Source organism: Ammodytes marinus (assembly GCF_949987685.1).
Source record: "Ammodytes marinus genome assembly, chromosome: 22".
NCBI classification, from domain to species: domain Eukaryota; kingdom Metazoa; phylum Chordata; class Actinopteri; order Uranoscopiformes; family Ammodytidae; genus Ammodytes; species Ammodytes marinus.
This window is the reverse complement of record NC_137226.1, coordinates 605,206-625,205: the sequence shown is the minus strand read 5'-3', so window position 1 is coordinate 625,205 and position 20,000 is coordinate 605,206. Positions and strand designations below refer to the sequence as shown.

The 20,000-nt window shown below is 36.5% G+C and overlaps 2 protein-coding genes across 3 annotated transcripts in view; one reads left to right on the top strand and one right to left on the bottom strand.

Annotated features, from left to right (window-relative positions):
- Window positions 1–6,944, top strand: part of LOC307268605 (rho GTPase-activating protein 8-like) — a 14,301-nt gene extending 7,357 nt beyond the window's left edge. Inside the window, exons 8-14 of one of the 2 annotated variants that reach the window (XR_013845468.1) lie at window positions 176–286; window positions 1,437–1,510; window positions 2,862–2,939; window positions 3,513–3,641; window positions 4,155–4,258; window positions 4,838–6,070; window positions 6,235–6,944. Coding sequence is in view for 1 of the 2 variants with exons in the window: in XM_080051299.1 (XP_079907425.1) it covers window positions 176–286; window positions 1,437–1,510; window positions 2,862–2,939; window positions 3,513–3,641; window positions 4,155–4,258; window positions 4,838–5,035 (694 nt within the window). In the remaining variant the exon portion in view is untranslated. Of the gene's footprint in view, window positions 1–175; window positions 287–1,436; window positions 1,511–2,861; window positions 2,940–3,512; window positions 3,642–4,154; window positions 4,259–4,837 lie in introns of both variants that reach the window. The other variant, XM_080051299.1, reaches the window with a different exon arrangement.
- Window positions 6,945–17,468: 10,524 nt separating this feature from the next.
- The window catches only part of phf21b (PHD finger protein 21B), a gene marked incomplete at both ends in the record, with an annotated part of 23,336 nt that continues 20,804 nt past the window's right edge, over window positions 17,469–20,000 (bottom strand). Inside the window, 3 exons of the mRNA XM_080051458.1 lie at window positions 17,469–17,732; window positions 19,110–19,213; window positions 19,764–19,830. Of these exons, the coding sequence (XP_079907584.1) occupies window positions 17,469–17,732; window positions 19,110–19,213; window positions 19,764–19,830 (435 nt within the window). The remainder of the gene's footprint in view (window positions 17,733–19,109; window positions 19,214–19,763; window positions 19,831–20,000) is intronic.

Below are 20,000 nucleotides of genomic sequence, written 5' to 3'. Positions count from 1 at the left end.
ACACACGCGCACACACACACACACACACACACACACACACACACACACACACACACACACACACACACACACACACACACACACACACACACACACACACACACACACAAACAGTGCCCCCTGTCTGTCATGTATTGTATTTAACAACCATTTATTTTCTATATTCTTCTTCCAGACATGATGAGAAGTTGCGAGCGTCTCAGAAAGGCGGCCCCCCTCCCTCGGTGAAAGCCCCCCCACCCCGACCCCCCCTCCCCACACAGCAGTTTGGAGTCACACTGCAATAGTGAGTGGCTGGGAACCAAACTTTAAATACCTGTGTCTCAGTTGGTAGAGCGGGTCGGTCAATGATCAAAGGGTTGGAGGTTCGATCCCCGCCCTGCCACCTGTGTCATAGTTGTTGTGTCCTTGGGCAAGACACTTCACCCACCTTGCCTCGTGTGAATGTCGATAGTTAGCCTGCTATCGGTGTGTGCATGTGTGTGTGAATGGTAACGTGGGAAAGGAAAACAGGTCTCCCTTGAAAAAGAATCTCAGGTCTCAATGGGATTTACCTGTAGAAATAAATAAAAAAAGTGCTACAATCTTTAAATTATACACGCGTGAACATTGGCATGACATGAGCCGTCTCCATGCGTCACTTGACAAGAAAAATTGTCCAAAACAATGAAATTAAAAAAATAATAATTTAATGAAAAAACCCCAATGCATTTCAATGGGAAATTTTCAAATTCACAATTTCAAATGTCTCAAGACTATTTTCTTGTCCAGTGACCCATTGGAGACTCATGCTCCGGCCAATTTTCACGCTTGTATCATCAACTGAATGAATCTGACGGAAATAAGCACTAAGAAGAGATACATCACATTTCAAAAATCTGCATAATTTGTGTTTTTTGTTTCATACTGGAATAATATGCCAGTCAATGAGACAGCTTTTAGTGTATCTCTGTGCTTTTAATCTGTAGCCTTTCATTTTTGGATTTTTTATTTTTTTTAACGGACACAGATTTGTCTACATTTTCATGCATTCGTTGTGTATAAGAAGTGAAAGGTGAAACTTTTTATTATTATTATTATTATTTAATTTTTTGTATATTTTGCTAATTGTGTTCATTGTTTAAAGAGGAGAGGAAGGGGAGGGGAGGGAGGTGGAGGGGAAAGGGAAAAAAACGTTGCAGGGAAAAAAAAAAGAAGAAGAAGAAGTGAAAGGTGTTGAAGAAAAAGTGTTTGTATAAAAAAAAAAAAGTATAAAAGTATGCTTGAGTAGTAACATTTCAAAGGAGAGGTAGTTTAAGTATGCACTAGGGTAGTTTAAGTATGCACTAGTGAAAGAGTGTATTTATGTCTGTGGCCAAATCTATATGATATTATTATTATCAGGATCATTTACAATTTGGTTCGTCTGACGATGTTTTTTTTTTTTTTTTTTCCAGCATCAGAGAAAAAAACCGCGAGGCGATCATTCCCCCTGTGATGTCCCAGACTGTGGCCTTCCTCAAGCAGAAAGGTCAGATAGAAGGTTTTATATACAGTACATGGTTTTTTTTTTTGTAATTAGTATTTTATTGAGTTTTTATACATCACTGTAACAATGTAATCAGAATTGTAGTCAACACAACAATTGACGTCTTATCATTTATCCCTTAGTGATGTTACATTTTTGAAAAAGAAAATAAAGATTATGCCAAAAGGGGTAATAGAAATCAGGTAGAAATAGTTAAAAAAAAGGTAAAAAAAATAAAAAAAAGAGAAAAAAAATATGTATATATAATAGAAAAACACACATGGATCAGTTGTACAGATTTACACTAAGCAACACTCTCTCATATATACAGTACATGGTTATAATATGTGTGCCGATCGTTTAGACAAGTTTTTTTATCCATTGAAATGTATCACAAAATGTATCAGTATTTGGTTGAGGTCACTCTGAAATACAAAATCGATCTTATATTTATCAATCAGTGTGTGTGTTTCTCTGTCTGTGTGTGTGTGTGTGTGTGTGTGTGGTTCTCTCTGTCTCTCTCTCTCTCTCTCTCTCTCTGTCTCTCTCTCTCTCTCTGTGTCTCTCTCTGTCTCTGTCTCTCTCTCTCTCTATCTCTCTGTGTCTCTCTCTCTGTGTCTCTCGCTCTGTCTCTCTTTGTGTCTCTCTCTGTCTCTCTCTCTCTCTCTCTATTTGTCTGTCTGTCTGTCTGTCTGTCTCTCTCTGTCTGTCTCCCTCTCTCTCTCTCTCTCTCTCTCTGTCTCTCTCTCTCTCTCTCTGTGTCTCTCTCTCTCTCTGTCTCTCTCTCTCTCTCTATCTCTCTGTCTCTCTCTCTATCTCTCTGTGTCTCTCTCTCTGTGTGTCTCTCTCTCTGTCTCTCTTTGTGTCTCTCCCTGTCTCTCTCTCTCTCTCTCTCTCTCTATTTGTCTGTCTGTCTGTCTGTCTGTCTCTCTCTCTCTCTCTATCTCTATCTCTCTCTCTCTCTGTGTGTGTCTCTCTCTCTATCTCTCTGTCTCTCTCTCTCTCTCTCTCTCTCTCTCTCTCTCTCTCAGATCGTTTAGACAAGTTCTTTTATCCATTGAAATGTATCACAAAGTTCAGTATTTGGTTGGTATGAACCTCTACAGAATTCTCTAAATAATAATCATGATTTAAAGTCAGAAACTTTGATATCCTCCAAGAATTATTCCGTCAGATAGAATAATGTTTGGCTAAAAATGCTTCTGTGAAACCTTTGGCACACTCGAAATTTTGAAGACGTCAACTCTGACTTAAGGAAAACTGTGAAGTAATGGACATTTCTTACCTCTGTGTGTGTGTGTGTGTGTGTGTGTGTGTGTGTGCGTGCGTGCGTGCGTGTGTGCGTGTGTATCAGGTCTGCAGACAGAGGGAATCTTCAGACGTTCTGCTCGTGTTCAGATCATCAAGGATGTTCAGAAACTCTACAACCTCGGTGAGTGTGTCCGTCTGTCTGTCCGTGCGTGTGTTTGTGTGTGTGTGTGTGTGTGTGTGTGTGTGTGTGTGTGTGTGTGTGTGGGTGTGTGTGTGTGTGTGTGTGTGTGTGTGTGTTTGGGTGTGTGGGTGTTTGAGAGCCTTAAAATTCTTCTAGACACTTACCAAGCTGTTAATGTAAATGCTGTTGAAATATGTATATACTTATATCCTCTTGTATTCAGGGGAAGCCAGTAATTTACTTTACTTTAGTATTACCATGTAAACATCTGGTCAATGATCAAATTCCTTCGTGATTTTCTCGACATCTATTGCAGCATGTCCGTCCTGGGAGAGGGATCCCTTACTCTGTCGACTCTCCCTGAGATTTCTTTAAAAAAAAAAATTATCCCGGTAAAGGGTTTTTACTGGGAGTTTTTTCTCAGCCGAGCTAAGCGTGTAAGGGCAGGGTGTCATATTGTATCACATTGTATGGAATGTAAAGCCCACTGAGACAAATGTATTTGTGATTTTGGGCTATACAAATAAAACTGATTTGATTTTGATTTAACATCAGATAACATCTTGTTTTCAGGGAAGCCGGTGAACTTCAGTGAGTTTGGAGACGTCCATGTTCCAGCTGTGATTCTGAAGACGTTTCTCAGAGAACTCCCAGAACCTCTGCTCACCTTCAGAGTCTACAGCCAAGTCCTGGGGCTGCTCAGTGAGTTTTTTTTTTTTTTTTTCTTAAACCTTTATTTCTACAGGTAAATACCATTTAGTCCGAAGACTCTTTATCAAGGGAGACCTGTTTTCACACGAGGCAAGGTGGGTGAAGTGTCTTGCCCAAGGACACAACAACTATGAAACAGGTGGCAGGGTGGGGATCGAACCTCCAACCCTTTGATCATCGGCCGACCCGCTCTACCAAGTGTGTGTGTGTGTGTGTGTGTGTGTGTGTGTGTGTGTGTGTGTGTGTGTGTGTGTGTGTGTGTGTGTGTGTGTGTGTGTGTGTGTGTGTGTGTGTGTGTGTGTGTGTGTGTGTGTGTGTGTGTGTGTGTGTGTGTGTGTGTGTGTGTCACAGTAGATGGTCTCACAAGATGAAAGGTGCTATAATGTCAGATTGACCAGAACAAAAATGCTTTGGGAGTCTTCTCTCTCATTAACCTTTTGGCTTTTGATATGTTCTTCTTTGGTGTTTTAATAGTGTAGATAACCTGATGTGTTTCTTCTTCAGGTGTGGAGTCCAGTCTGCGTGTGTCTCGCTGTAAACAGATCGTAGAGTCTCTCCCAGAGCATCACTTCATCGTCACCAAGTTCCTGCTGGCTTTCCTACACATGGTAATATAACATACTCACACACACACACACACACACACACACACACACACACACACACACACACACACACACACTCACACACACACTGCTTTCCTACACATGGTAAACTGCTACACACACACACACACACACACACTGCTTTCCTACACATGGTGAACTGCTACACACACACACACACACACACACTGCTTTCCTACACATGGTGAACTGCTACACACACAGACAGAGAGAAACACACACACACACACAGACAGACAGACAGAGAAACACACACACACGCAGACAGAGAGAAACACACACACACACACACACACACACACAAACACACACACACACACACACACTCACACACACACTCACACACACACTCACTCACTCAAAAAAACAATATTGTGAAGAGGTTTTGCGTTTCTCTAATTTTACAAAAAAAAGTCTGAATACTTTTAAGTATTTTGGAGAAAAAAAATTACATTTGATAACATCAATAACATGTGTGTCTGTGTGTTTCTCTCTCTCTCTCTCCCTCCCTCCCTCTCCCTCCCTCCCTCTCCCCCCCCCCCCCCCCCCCCGCCCCCCCAGGTGTCTGCTGAAAGCCTGGTGAACAGAATGAGTCCCTCTAACCTGGCGTGTGTGTTTGGAGTCAACCTGCTTTGGCCGCGACACGGATCCATCTCCCTCAGCGCATTGACACCAATCAACATCTTCACCGAGATACTCATAGAACATTACACCACTGTCTTTGGGTCGCGCTGCCCTACCACACAGGTTCTACCTTAAATAACTACTTCAGCGGTAGTAATATGAAGGTGTATTGAACTCTGAGATCCTATGTAGTGTAAATGTGCAAAAAAATTAGAAATCGGTTCATCCTAGCCTGAGAAAAGGCAGAAAGAGTGTTTTTTATGGTCTCACTGTCTAACCCTACGTTTTTACTAGTGTGACCATCACACATGGGAAAATGTAGGGTTAGGATTAACAGGACAGCTGAGCCAAGAGAAGACTGAGGGACGAAAAACCTCATTCATTATATTATAATAGTGATTTTATGTACATGTACAAGTATATATAATATAAAAACTGCATAGGTAACGCCCTGAGCTGCACAAAGTTGTACATTTTGAAAGACTTGGGAAAAAAAACATTGACAAAATCATATTTTTCAACACTTTAAACCTGCAGTGTGTAGAATTGTGGGTTTTATTTCCTAGCAGATTTTGTAGAAAGTAATTATAATATCCATAAGTACGTTTAATTTAGTGCATAATAGCTGAAAAAAAAGTTTTGAATTATTATTTTTTCCCTTAGAAAAGGTCTGATATATGTCCATATTTCTGCATATTTTGGACCAAGGCCTAGTGCCGCCATCTTGAAAGTGTCATAGTTGGAATGTCATCAGGTGCATTGTTTAAAATTTAGAATTGTTCTTGTCCTTGAAGGCCACTGTAGCTTCTGTTATTATTCTAAAGGGTTGGGGTTACCCAGGGAGCGTTGCATTCTAGAACTTTGTAGAACTTTCTTGATGATGTCATATTACGCACATATTGCACCTTTAAGTAGATTTTCTCTGGACCAAAAAAAAAGTTGTGTTTTATGATATATTGTCTTTAACACACATAAGTAAGTAAGGGGTGTATCTCGACTTTAGTAAAGTAAAAATGTGGTCCCTGGAACACTGTTTGGAGTTAAAAAGCTTCCCGAAAAGTTACAAGCATATTCTAGTCGTCAACACTGAAAGTTCCTTTGAGCAGCTTTAAGTTTCTTTATACGTCAATTTACACAAGGCTACATTGAAATTCTCATCTCCCCTCTCAAGTGCCCACACTCCAGAGGGGGTCCTCACACAGGGTCAGCCATAGTACAGACAGACAGACAGACACACTCCAGAGGGTCAGCCATAGTACAGACAGACAGACAGACAGACACACTCCAGAGGGGGTCCTCACACAGGGTCAGCCATAGTACAGACAGACAGACAGACAGACACACTCCAGAGGGGGTCCTCACACAGGGTCAGCCATAGTGCAGCGCCCCTGGAGCAGTTTGGGGTTAAGTGTCTTGCTCAAGGACACAATGGTAGAGATGGTGGGCACCGTAGATGTAATAGCAGCCACCGCTAGTTTTACACAACCGGCATTAGACTAGTCTGGACATAAAATGCACCTTAAGTTTAAAAAATGTTTATGATGATTATGTTATTTTTATGTTTATACTTTATGTTGTATATTTTGTTTGTGGTTCAACACTGCTGTAACATTCACATACAGAAATGTCTACAGATGGGGCGCCCTTAGCTCAGTTGGTAGGGTGTTCCACCCCCCCCCCCCCCCCCCCATGGGCCTCGGCCAGCAGCGGACCCGGGTTTGATTCCAGCCCGCGGTCGTCCTCTGCATGTCACTCCCCTCTCTGCCCCATTTCAACTCTGTCTCTACACTATCAATAAAGCATAAAAATGCAAAAAAAAATATCTTAGAAAAAAAAGAGTAATAACATAAGAAATCTGGAACTGTATTTTAAACGTATTTCGACTTTTCTTTTTTTTTTAACATTTTTCCCAGATGCTCTTCCGTACGAACAGTTATAATAATAATAATAAAATGTTTTGAAATGGACTAAATCTATGTTTTTAAAATGTGCAAAAATGTTTAATATTGTTACAGTTCACGGGTCAAATTCTCTTCTGACTTTTTTAGACACTAACTTTTGCCTTTTAAAAGATAGATTTTTTTTTTTTTTTTTTTTTTTTCAGAATTGTGACAGATTTTTATCAGCAAAAATGTTGACAGTGTTAAAAATTAAACTTTCTAAATCAATTGTGTTTGTCCCGTTTTTTCCAAAAAAAAAAAAAAATCTGATCTGGTTTTATTTACATCACTTATTAACATCAGTCATGCAAATATACCCTCCAAAGGATTTGATTCTCGGATGAAGAGAAATCAATTTTGAGAGGGGGTGCTTTTCACAGCAAGCCAGTCTATTTTTGGGCTATTTGCATTGAATTCCATTCATTTTCTGTAGGGTTAGGGTTGGGCTAGGGTTGCTATCTCCCACAAGGAAAGTCTGACGCTCATGAAACTTACTACACATATCAACATCAGGTTACATTGTTGGTTTTTTTCACTCAAAACAGCAGAGGTATTACAGACTCTGTGGCGTAGTGGGTAATGCTTAGGGCTGGGGAACCATAGGTTGCAGGTTAAAGTCCCACATCTGCAATGAAATTGAATGAAATTATAGCCTGTTGGTCTGGACACTCTCCATTGAAGTTTTTGCAAAAACCAGAAATCTGGCTATGGTTTCAATTGGTTCTATCTAATATGGGCGCGCCAGAGCCCTTTATATGGTGCTCTGGGGCGGACGTAACCGGATGACGACAGTGACGTGCATGAGACGTCGAAGCTGTGATAGTAAACATCAAAGATGGCTGCGGATATGTTGTGTGAGTTTCAGACGGCTTTGGCCTCGACCCTTAACGATTTGGAAGACGGCACTCAAATCTTTCATTAGCAAGTAAGTGGAATGTTCTGTTTTGCTGACCGACAACGGCAAACGTTTAATTTAACAGTTTAACAGCTGTTCGCTAAACGACCGGGCTTAATACGTCACCTTGTGCATCGCTCTGATTGGTTGTAGTGCTATCCAACTGCGTGCAGTGGCATTTGAAATGCACGAGTAGGAGCCGCCCCTTGAGTTGGAAATTACTATTGATTGTGGCCAGACCCTCTATCGTTCAAGATATCAGGGTCTGGATTTCCAGGCTAACATTGTTATGCATTTCCTACAAAATGTTTAAAAAAAAAAGAAATTCTAGTAACAATTTGTTTTAGTTACTACTACAAATTTTTTAGTAAAATTTTTTTTTGTTACTACTATGGATGTGTTTGGTATTGTTTTGTAAGAATTCTGGTCAACCATCTGCATCGCATTAATACAAGACTTTAGGACTGCTCGGTAAAAGCAAAACCCCACCAGTATCACAACCGTTATTATCTCCATTATTATCTGGTTAGAAAAATGCAGTCTTGAAATATTGCAAATGCTTTTAAAACCAGGGAAATTAGGCTGCACCATCGTCAGCAATGATAAACCCTCATGTCTTAATGTTTTCTGTAATATGATAATCCTATAGCATCCAGGAGGTTCTGAGGCCCTGTTTTCTATTAATTTAATTGTAGTATGCACTTCCTACAAAATGTTTAAAAAAAAATGTTTTAGTAACATTTTTTTTGTTACTACTACATTGTTATGCACTTCCTAGAAAATGTTTTAAAAAAAAACAAGGATCGAATCCAGCTTGGGGAATAGGGTTAGTTATAGGAAGATGAACTTGTAGTTTAACCACACTAGACACACGGACAGACAGAAACACACACACACACAAAGACAAACAGATGTTTCTTGCTTTATAGATAGCTATATTTTTTTTAGTAACATTTTTTTGAGTTACTACTACATAGTTATGCACTTCGTACAAAAAAATTTAAAAAGATTTCTTTTTAGTAAAAAAGTATCCGAGTGTCTGAATGGAAACATGAGTCATACTAAGTGTGGTGAATCACTACAGGTTTGGTGGCATAGTGGTCAAAGCCTTAGTCTGGTAACCAGAAGATCGAAGGATCGGATCCACCTTGGGGAGTAGGGTTATTTATAGGAAGATGAACTTGTAGTTTAACCACACTAGACACACGGACAGACAGAAACACGCACACAGACAGGCAGAGAGATGTTTCTTGCTTTATAGATAGCTATATGTTTTTTTTAGTAACAATTTTTTTTGTTACTGCTACATATTTATAGCCTGGCTCCGCCCGCCCGCCTACTTCCGGCCAAATTTTATTTTCCCTTCAGTAGTCAGTCTGGGTGTAGAGCCCATTTCCCAGTTTTGCCGGAGATTCGACAGCCGGTCCAATCAGCAAACAGAGCGAGTGGCTGAGAACGATGACGTCGAAGTCGCGCTCCAGTTTCAGTTGCCAGAAGCCGGCTCATGACACACGTGACGACCAAACGTTATGCGATTGGTTGGCTAATCCAGAGTGGCACTGGGCAGATCCAATAGTTTTAAACTTTAACTGACAAAATATAATATTTTCAGTAAAAAAAATTTTTAGTTACTACTACAGTCATGCACTTCCTACAAAACATTTTTTTTTAGTAACATTTTTTTTGTTACTACTACATAGTTATGCACTTCCTAGACAATGTTTTAAAAAAACATTTTTAGTAACAATTTTTTTAGTTACTACTAGTCATGCATTTCCTACAAAATGTTAAAAAAAAAAATTTAGTAACAGTTTTTTTTAGTTACTACTACAGTTATGCACTTCCTACAAAATGTTTTAAAAAAAAAATTTGGAAGTTTTTTTTAGTTACTACTAGTTATGCACTTCCTACAAAAAAAAATGTTTTAGTAACATTGTTTAAGTTACTACTACATAGTTATGCACTTCCTACAAAATGTTTTAAAAAACATTTTTTTTTGTAAAAAAATGTTTGTTACTACTAGTTATGCACTTCCTACAAAATGTTTTTAAAACAATTTTAGCAACAGTTTTTTTTAGTTACTACTACAAAGTTATGCACTTCCTACAAAATGTTTTAAAAAATATTTTTTTTAGTAACAATTGTTTTTAGTTACTACATAGTTACTACATATAGACACACGGACAGACAGAAACACACACACAGAGACAGACCGATGTTTCTTGCTTATAGCTATATGTTTTTTTAGTAACATTTTTTTTAGTTACTACTACATTGTTATGCATATCCTACAAAATTAAAAAAAATATATATTTTTTTTAGTAACAACCTTTTTTAGTTACTAGTTATGCACTTCCTACAAAATGTTTTTAAAAAAATTTTTAGTAACAGTTTTTTTTAGTTACTACTACAAAGTTATGCACTTCCTACAAAATGTGTAGGGAGGGAGGGAGGGAGAGAGTCAGGTTTAAATTAACATATATATTAAGTTAACACAACACCAGGCATTCAAAACGACAAAGGTTACACTTTCGTCTTCATCAGATTCTTCTGGTTCTAACAAGTAAATTAATATTGACAGTTAGACTCACGGTCTGTTAGTTAGAGGCAGCGGATTGAGGTGAGGTTTTGGATGAAATGACCTCTCTGAGGCCTCTAAAAGGTGGGATTTCTGCCTGATCACAGACCCTCAATAAGACATACACTCACCTTGGTGACTCACTCTGCCCATTAAAGGACTATTTCACTTTTTTTTTCATTTGTTTATTTTTTTTTTTCCGCTTTATTAGACAGTTTCGAGAGACAAAGTTGAAATCAGGTAAACACTCTGCTCTGTAAAGGCCTATTTCACACATTAAAAAAATGTTCATGTCTTTCAATTATAATTTTATCTTTAAATATTCAACATCATTCCTATTAGAGTTCAACAATAAACTACCGTTCATACTTAAAGGTTCAGTAAGCGGAATGGTCAGTTTTGCTAACTTCCTGTCAGTGACTGCAGTTAGCAGTCCCCTCCCTCGTCCCCACATCACCACATTAATGCACTGCTCCAAGTCTATTCAAATATACTATTTCACAGTTTTAAGTTTTTATCCATGTCTTTCAACTTATTCATAATTTCAGCAAAAAATATTATTCAACCCTCTATATATTTAACTTTTCAACTCCTTTTATACAATTATGACCTTTATAAACTTTTTCAAATCTTCATACTCAGCTATCCAGTTCAGCGTACGCTTTGTCAGCATTCACACGCATTTTCAGCAGGAAATGCATTTTCTAGTTTTATATAGTTTTCTTAATGCCTTTGTCTTGGGTATACGCTCACCCAGGAACAACAGCTGGCGTGGTAAAAAAACACTACCGCTTTCGTCCAAAGGGGGGCGCTAGAATTAACAATTAACACAAACTAGAAAGTTCCTCGGAGCACCTTGAAAAAAACAGACTGGACTCAAATTCAAAACGTTTGTTCTTGTATTTTGTTTATTAATGATTCCATTTTTCGTAAGAACTTGGTACAAAAAAGTGAGACTACTTCCGTTTAATCATTTTTAACCGATAAATTCCGTCAACTGTTAAATGCATCATCATATCATCATCATCATCAACGAAGAAAAAACTACATTGGCATATTTAAGACAAACACTTTTTCTATACACACTATCCACACTCGGACAGTTATCCCCCTTTTTATCAATGACAAATAACGAAATAAAAAAATTCTACTTTCAAACAGCCAACAGTCACAATTTTTTCCTTAAATTTCTCCCATCTAAAGTCGTAATCATCAAAAAAAAAATCATCTCCCCAAAATGGCGGAGAAAAAAAATAAAAAATTAATTAAAAAAAATATCGAACGTTTTGTTTTGCTTGTTTTAAAAGAATATAAAAATGTTCTAACTTTTATTTTTTCGCTATTATTATTATTATTTTGTTCAAATGTTTTTGTGTTGTGTATTAAAATAGATTTGTTTTAAGCACTGCACAGTTTCTCCCGGAGAAGATCTCTAGAAACAAAAATGGAGGATATTTGTGTTAATGGTGGACAGTTAAAGTTTGTGGCTGTGTTCGAAAAAAAGTCCTACTAACGTCCTCCCTCCTACATACTCAACATGTATATACTACATACTAAAAGCCCTAACGTCCTCCCTCCTACATACTCAACATGTATATACTACATACTAAAAGCCCTAACGTCCTCCCTCCTACATACTCAACATGTATATACTACATACTGTCTACTTAACCATCCATTGTGTATGCGAGGTTTCGTCGGACCGTTTACACTGAAGTATACAGAAGCAATAAAGAATAAAAAAAAAACTTCTGTGTCGTTTGAAAAGACGCAATGCATTGTGGGGCGGTTGAGTAGGAAAAGTAACCTATCGATCCATACACAAAAAAATCTTCCCGGAAGTAAGTACTCATCCGGGCATGTTTCGCCTATACAAACTCGCATACACCACTACCTACAACTTACTCAATTTGACGTCAAAATGAGTATGAGTAGGACGTTATTAGGGCTTTTAGTATGAGTAGGACGTCAGTAGGGCTTTTAGTATGAGTAGGACGTCAGTAGGGCTTCTAGTATGAGTAGGACGTTAGTAGGGCATTTTCAAACACATCCCGTTTGTTTGAAATCGGCTGAATATGAAATATGTGTGTGTATATGGTTGAGTCCATCAGCTCTCATGCTAGGGACCAGGATATGCATCACATTGGTACATTCTCTCTCACTGATAGTGGTTAAAAATAAAAATTTAAAAAATGTAAAGGCAAAATCAGGAATTTTGTGAAAGATTTTTACTCCAAATTTTCGATAGTTTTAACTCTGTGTGTGTTTTTTTGCATTCAAAATATTTTAGGTTTTTTAACACGACTAAAAATTATTGTGCAAAAACACTAAAAATAAGCTAATTTAATGTGAAATAATGCGTCAATTCAATTGGTAAGTCCATCAGAAAATGTGATTATTTCTTTTAAGTTATTTTATTACGTTTAAATGACACAAAAGTAGATACATTTTGAGGTTTTTACTACATTTCTTAACATCTTTCATGTAAGAAATAATCTAAAAAAAAAAGCATTTTGACGTCAATATTCGCTTTTTTTGTCATATTTTAGTCAATTTAAAAAATAAAAGAAATTTGAAGATGTCAAATTTGGGTAAAAGAATTTGTTTTTACCAACTAATAGTAAAAAAAATGGTCGCTATCAATTAATGATCGACTATTTTATTAATTTATTGTCCGAATTTTGGATGCTTTGCTTATTTTAACAGCTAATTAAAAACTTAACATTAGTTTGAATGTAAAGACACACAGAGAATTCGATTTTTTTAAAAGCCTAAATTTGCTTCAACTTCCAGAAACAGACGATTTTAACCAAAATCTCCGCACCGAAATATTTGACTCAAACGGAGGCCTTTTAGTATTTTATTTTGTAGTATTAATATTCCCTGCGTTCCAAATCACATACTCTTTCTTTTTACTACACTACATACTAAAGTACAGAAGAGTTTTAGGGCCACAGACAGGAAAGGAAAAAAAATCAGATAAGGAAGATTTTTTTTTATCATTATATTGAGAAATGTCAAGAATAAAGACGAATACTCCAAAATGCTATTGGAGTTAGTCGGGCATTTATGTATTTTCAGCATACTACAATTGACGTGCATGTATTGGGACATCCTAAACCTTTTTCTGGCATACTAAATAGTAGAGAAGTATGGGGATTGGAACGCAGGGATTTATTTATTTGGGGGTAAAATGATCCTGTTTTCGATGCCTTATTGCTCATGCCGATGCGTCTTGTGTATTTTCAGTTTTTTTGTGCAGAAAAGTAAAAAAGCTCTTCTTAAGATATTTCAAAAACACACGCGACCGTGATATGATTAAAACAATATAAAATAACATAATAAAAATAACCAACTCTTTATCAGTTAAAGGCATTTTCTCCTCTGAATTCTTAAAACCCCTTTTTTGATCATTTTTGTGCATTTTAAAAGGCGACAGACAAGAAAGCTGCACCTTTTGACTGTGTGGTGGAAACTATGGAAAGAAATTAGGGCCAAAAAATTATGCGCTTTGAGAAAAAAAGTCAAAATTACAATGTGGAGAATTAACTAAACTTTTTTGAAACCAAACTGTGGGAAAGTTGTAAATATATTGAGATATTTGAAACTTACATGATCAATAACTCTTCAGTAAAACGTTGATTTTCGACATTGTATTTCAACTTTTTCTTTTCGACATTTCAACCTAATTCTTGAATTTTGGCCCTTATGCTTTTCCGTAGTAAACCATTATGATAAAAAAAAAATTATTTTGAAATGGACTAAAATCGATGTTTTTAACACTTAAAACCAAACCAGTTGGAAGACTAGTAAGACCGTCACAAGACAGTCAAAATAAAGAAATTGTTGTTGCAAAGTTTTTAACAGAATTGTCCACTTTTCTGAATAACCGATTTCTACAAAAATTATGCGACAAAATCAAAAAAAAATTGCGGATTTTTTGAAAAAGGTTTTGTACTTGAGGCAGTGTTCATATGTCGGACTGGAGTAAAAAATAAAAAAAAAAGACAAAAAATATATATAAAATTGAAAATCAAATAGATTAGGCAGGAAGGAGTCAAACAATAAAAAGCACATTATTGATCCCAGTATAAAAACAAAGAACAGAGTTTTTGGCATATTTTCTATACTGGTGTAAAATGGAAAAGGGATTGAACATTTTTGTTATGCATCGCACATCCACTTTTCAACACTATAGTCCCTATTTCCACTGTTCCAATGTTTGATTTCTGGGCAAAAATAACGCAAAAGATTATAGTTTCTGTAAGAATGCAGAAAAAATTATGAAATTTGCTCATTTTAAACAAATAAAACACCAAAATTATTTAATTTAGATGGAGATACAGATGTTAGAAAAGGGTTTAATTTATATTTTTGTATATTATTATTTAAGAATATCCCAATTTTTATCTTCAAAGTTAAATATGTCTTTAATAATTTTTTGCTCCGCCAATATCTGACTATTTTTTATAAATTTTTTGTGAGAATTTTCAACTTTATTGAGGAAAATTTGGTGCTTTTCTTGAGTATCCGAATTTTGTTATTTAGTTAATTGTTAAGAACATAGGCTAGACAGATAAATCAAGCCTTTTTTCTTTTGCCTTATTTACTATTGAAAATATTCCACAATAAATGTCTGCACTTTCTTAAAAAACAAAAAAATATAATTCGCATTTCCTTTGACCAGAAAAACAAAACAGTGGAACATTGCGGGGACTTATCTTGGTCTCAGATGTGACGTCAATAAAAATTAAAAATTAAAAATTTAACCATAAAAAAACCTGCGCATATGTATGAAGATGATGAAACAGTAATAATACAACATATTTACAAGTGATCCCTTTGAATTCTCCAAACGTACACGTATCAACAGGCATCATCAGATAGCAAGAAAAATACTAAAAATCTCGGCTAGAAATGCTAAATTTATGTAGTTTTTTTTTCATCTTAAATACTTTTTTCTTCTTTTCTTTTTCGACTCTATTATTTTTTTTTTAATACTGAAAAAAAGTAATTCTCTGCGTTTTTGTTTTGAAGGCTCGTTCGTATGCGCTCACACACACACACACACACACACACACACACACACACACACACACACACACACACACACACACACACACACACACACACTCACACACAATGAAAAAAAAAAAAAAAGTTTTTCCTGAATCATTATGGCAAAAAAACATTGTTCGTTAGGAGAATGAGAACAAACATACATCTACGCAAGATATATCAATGTACACTCCGTCAATTCTAGACTGGCCGATAAGACACCGTTTACACCTAAAAATCGTGCATTTCGCGATTTAAAAAGCATGGAAATTCGCATGTAACTAGAATATGGCATTTCTTATAATTTTATCTATAGCGCCAAAGTATTTTCGACTTTGATTTTTCATATTAAAACCGACATATATCTTGATTTATTGGTCAGAAAAGGACATTTTTACATATTTTTTTACTTCAGAAGTTGATTACAATACTAAGTGTAGCCAATTTAAAGGTACAGTGTGTAATATGGGAGTGTTTTAGTGGTGATATTGTAGATGTCAACGCTCCCTTGCTAGCCCCTCCCCTTTGGGGGAGAATTTACAGAAGCTACGGTGGCCTTCAAGGACAAGAAGCTATAGCTACTAAAGATGGCATCATCCACCACTGCCTCAAGTCTTTCCACAATATCAAGTGATGAGGTGAAGATGTATTTAGTTATTTATTCTATAGTACTTCTTCTTCTTCTTGGTCTTCCAACAGGTGCATTTCCCCAGGACGCCCACTATGTATAAAAACGTGTAAGTAAGGCCGGTAAATCAAGTTTGTCCGTTCTGTGCTACTGTAGAAACATTTACGGAAACTTGGCACAATCGCTAAAATGATTAGCATTTCCATATTCTAGCTACATGCAAAATGAATGCTTTTCTTTTTAGCACAAACTACACGATTTCTTTGTGTCTGCATCAGCTGGACTATTCTTCTTATTTCCACCAAATTCTTGTGATTTTTTTCTTCTACTAAACAACTATATCTAAACTGTTCTCTCTCACTATATGCAAGAACAAGAGTTATACCGTACCTGTGTTTTAAAAAAAAAATCGAAATATATTTTTTTTAAGACCTTTAGGCTGCGCCATCGTCATCATCATCATCATTTTTCTTCATCATCTAACTTCTTGTAATAAATACATTAAGGCCAAGAAACGTTAATAATAATAATAAATATAAAATAACTTAAAAAAAGAAATCTCGTAAGCACTGTAGGTGTTGGGTTCTTTCTTAAAAAATACTTGAATTATCGAGAGATAGAGATAGAGATAGAGAGAGAGAGAGAGAGAGAGAGAGAGAGAGAGAGAGAGAGAGAGAGAGAGAAAGAAAGAGAAAGAGAAAGAGAGAGAGATAGAGGCCATTTTTGAAGTTTTCTTTGTGGCATTTTTTCCAGCTCCCGGAAAGATACAATAAAAACAATGGTTGTATTAATAGTGGGGCGCCTTATAAGGGCATTAAGTTGTTTTTTTCATTTTGAGTTTATGTGAACGTTTAGTTTTCACTTATAAATTGAAGGAAAAGGCTCTGTAGGACAATTTTGGTTCAAGTGTCAAGAAAACAGACCAGATTTTATCTAGAAAAAATTGCCCATTTTTTATTTTTTTTCATCTTCCAAAATGGCCACAATCGTAATTGAAATTTTTTAAATTAATAATTTTTTTATACAATTTCTGTGTAATGTTATTTGTATTGCTTCTAGTTTAAGCCAGTATTGTGTGATGATTAGAATCATCTGGAGTTTAAATATTGACTTTTTGAGTCTTCTGATATGCAAGGAAAAGTCAAAGATGGCTACCAATATCCTGGCTTACCTTCTTTAAAAATGTATTAATAATTTTTTGGGAATAATTATTTGGGCATTATTTCGTCGATTGGCCACAAAAAATAAAAAAACTAAAATAAAAATTTCTGAGTTCTTGACACATGGACCAAAATTCTTCTATCGAGCCTTTACCATCAATTTAAAAATAAAAAAATAAACTTTCACATTAATTTTAAATGTATTGAAATGAGTGTCCAGGCTTCCCCACTATAATATCCCAAAAAGACTGGATAAAAAAAATAAAAAAATCATCTTTGCCAATGAGCTAGTCGCTAGTTGCTAGTAGCTTAATTCTCAGCATTGTCCGGTTGGTTACTGTTTGCGTTGACGATAGTAACGGTTGCTATGTTGCTGTTGCTGTTGCTGGTGGGTTGTTGTTGTTGTTGTTGTTGTTTGTTTATCCATGTTGCCGTGGAGATCAGCTGCGTCGCGATGCTGGCGGTGGTCGTCATGGTGACCTGGATGAGGCGGATCAACGTCTTGAGTCGATCGAGAGACGACTGTGTGTCTCTCTGTCGCGCCAACAGCCGCGAACGCACGTCCATGCACTGCTGTGGACAGACAGGGGAAAGCACATAGTTTATTTAATATATGATATCCATGCACTGCTGTGGACAGACAGGGGACAAGTGTTATTATTATTATTATTATTATTATTATTATTATTATTATTATTAATAGTAGTAGGTCCATGCACTGCTGTGGACAGACAGGGGACAAGTGTTATTATTATTATTATTATTATTATTATTAATAGTAGTAGGTCCATGCACTGCTGTAGAAACACACAGAATATTATAATTATTAGTAGTAGTAGTAGTAGTAGTAAGCCTGGCACGTCCATGCACTGCTGTGGACAGACAGGGGACAAGTGTTATTATTATTATTATTATTATTATTATTATTAGTATTATTATTATTATTATTATTATTATTATTATTAGTATTATTATTATTATTATTATTATTATTATTATTATTATTATTACAAGTAGTAGTAGGTCCATGCACTGCTGTAGAAACACACAGAATATTATAATTATTATTAGTAGTAGTAGTAAGCCTGCCACGTCCATGCACTGCTGTGGACAGACAGGGGACAAGTGTTATTATTATTATTATTATTATTATTATTATTATTATTATTATTATTATTACAAGTAGTAGTAGGTCCATGCACTGCTGTAGAAATACACAGAATATTATAATTAGTATTAGTAGTAGTAGTAGTAAGCCTGCCACGCCCATGCACTGCTGTGGACAGACAGGGGAAAAGCACATAGTTTATTTAATATATGATATCCATGCACTGCACAGGGGACAAGTGTTATTAGTATTAGTAGTAGTAGTAAGCCTGGCACGTCAGAGAAAAGACAGGGAAAAAGCGCATAGTTTAATATATTGATATCCATGCACACACACACACGCACGCACACACACACACACACACACACACACACACACACACACACACACACACACACACACACACGCACGGACGCACAGACACAGTCACAGGATTAAAAAAAAACATTGGAGTCACTTATTTTATGTTAAAAAGTTTCAAAACAAAACAATCTCAAAAGTTCTGTTGATTTTTCACCCGTTAGATATTTTATTTTTTTGTTTTATTGATTTTTATTGAGAAAAACCTTTTATATTCTAAAACATATATATAGGCCTATTTAATATTATTTTTTAAATGTTTTTTTTTCTTACATCAAAGTCATTATGCAATTATCAACAAGAAACTTAACTTCTCTGTCCTATTTCCCTTGTATTTCTACAGCATGTGTGTGTGTGTGTCCGTACGCTAGTGTGTGTGTGTGTGTGTGTGTGTGCGTGCGTGCGTGCGTGCGTGCGTGTGTGTGTGTGTGTGTGTGTGTCCGTACGCTTGTGTGTGTGTGTGTGCGTGTGTGTGTATTAACCTGCAGTGAGTCGTTGAGCTTCTTGTCTTGTTCTTCCAGGTGAGAACATTCATTCTTCAGTTCGTTGTTTCGTCTGAGCAGCCGACGCTTCTCCTCCTGACGCACTGTTTACACACACACACACACACACACACACACACACACACACACACACACACACACACAATATTATACATACAATTATATACACGATACACACACATTTGTAAGGCTATACTTGTGGGGACATTCATTGACATAATGCATTCCCTAGCCCCTTACCCTAACCATCAAAACTAAATGCCTAACCCCAACCCTTACACTAACCCTAACATAAACCTAATTCATACCTGAACCTTAAAACCTAGTGTTAACCCTCAAACAGCCCTTTAAAGGCCTGTCCTTAAAACCTAGTGTTAACCCTCAAACAGCCCTTTAAAGGCCTGTCCTTAAAACCTAGTGTTAACCCTCAAACAGCCCTTTAAAGGCCTGTCCTTAAAACCTAGTGTTAACCCTCAAACAGCTCTTTAAAGGCCTGTCCCAAAGTGAGAACCGGACAAAATGTCCTCACTTCTAAGGTATACAACTCAAATCGGTTCTCACAAAAATAGTTACACACACCTAAGAACAACACAATAACACACACTCTTATAAAGCCATGAATATGTTTCTTACCCGTCTTGTGTGTGACGTAGGACTGGACAAAGTTCTGTGGCCACGACATGTTTTCTTTGTTCAGGACCTGGGGATCAGACACAGAGGCAGTGATTAGAGTTATGAATGAAAACAAGAATTATAGCAGCAGGGTTTGGTGCACTTTGGCGCCATCTACAGGCACTAAACAGCCACTGCACTGTTGTGAAACACCTGGTACAAAACTGCATTATAAAATCTGTCTGTTCAATGTTTCCT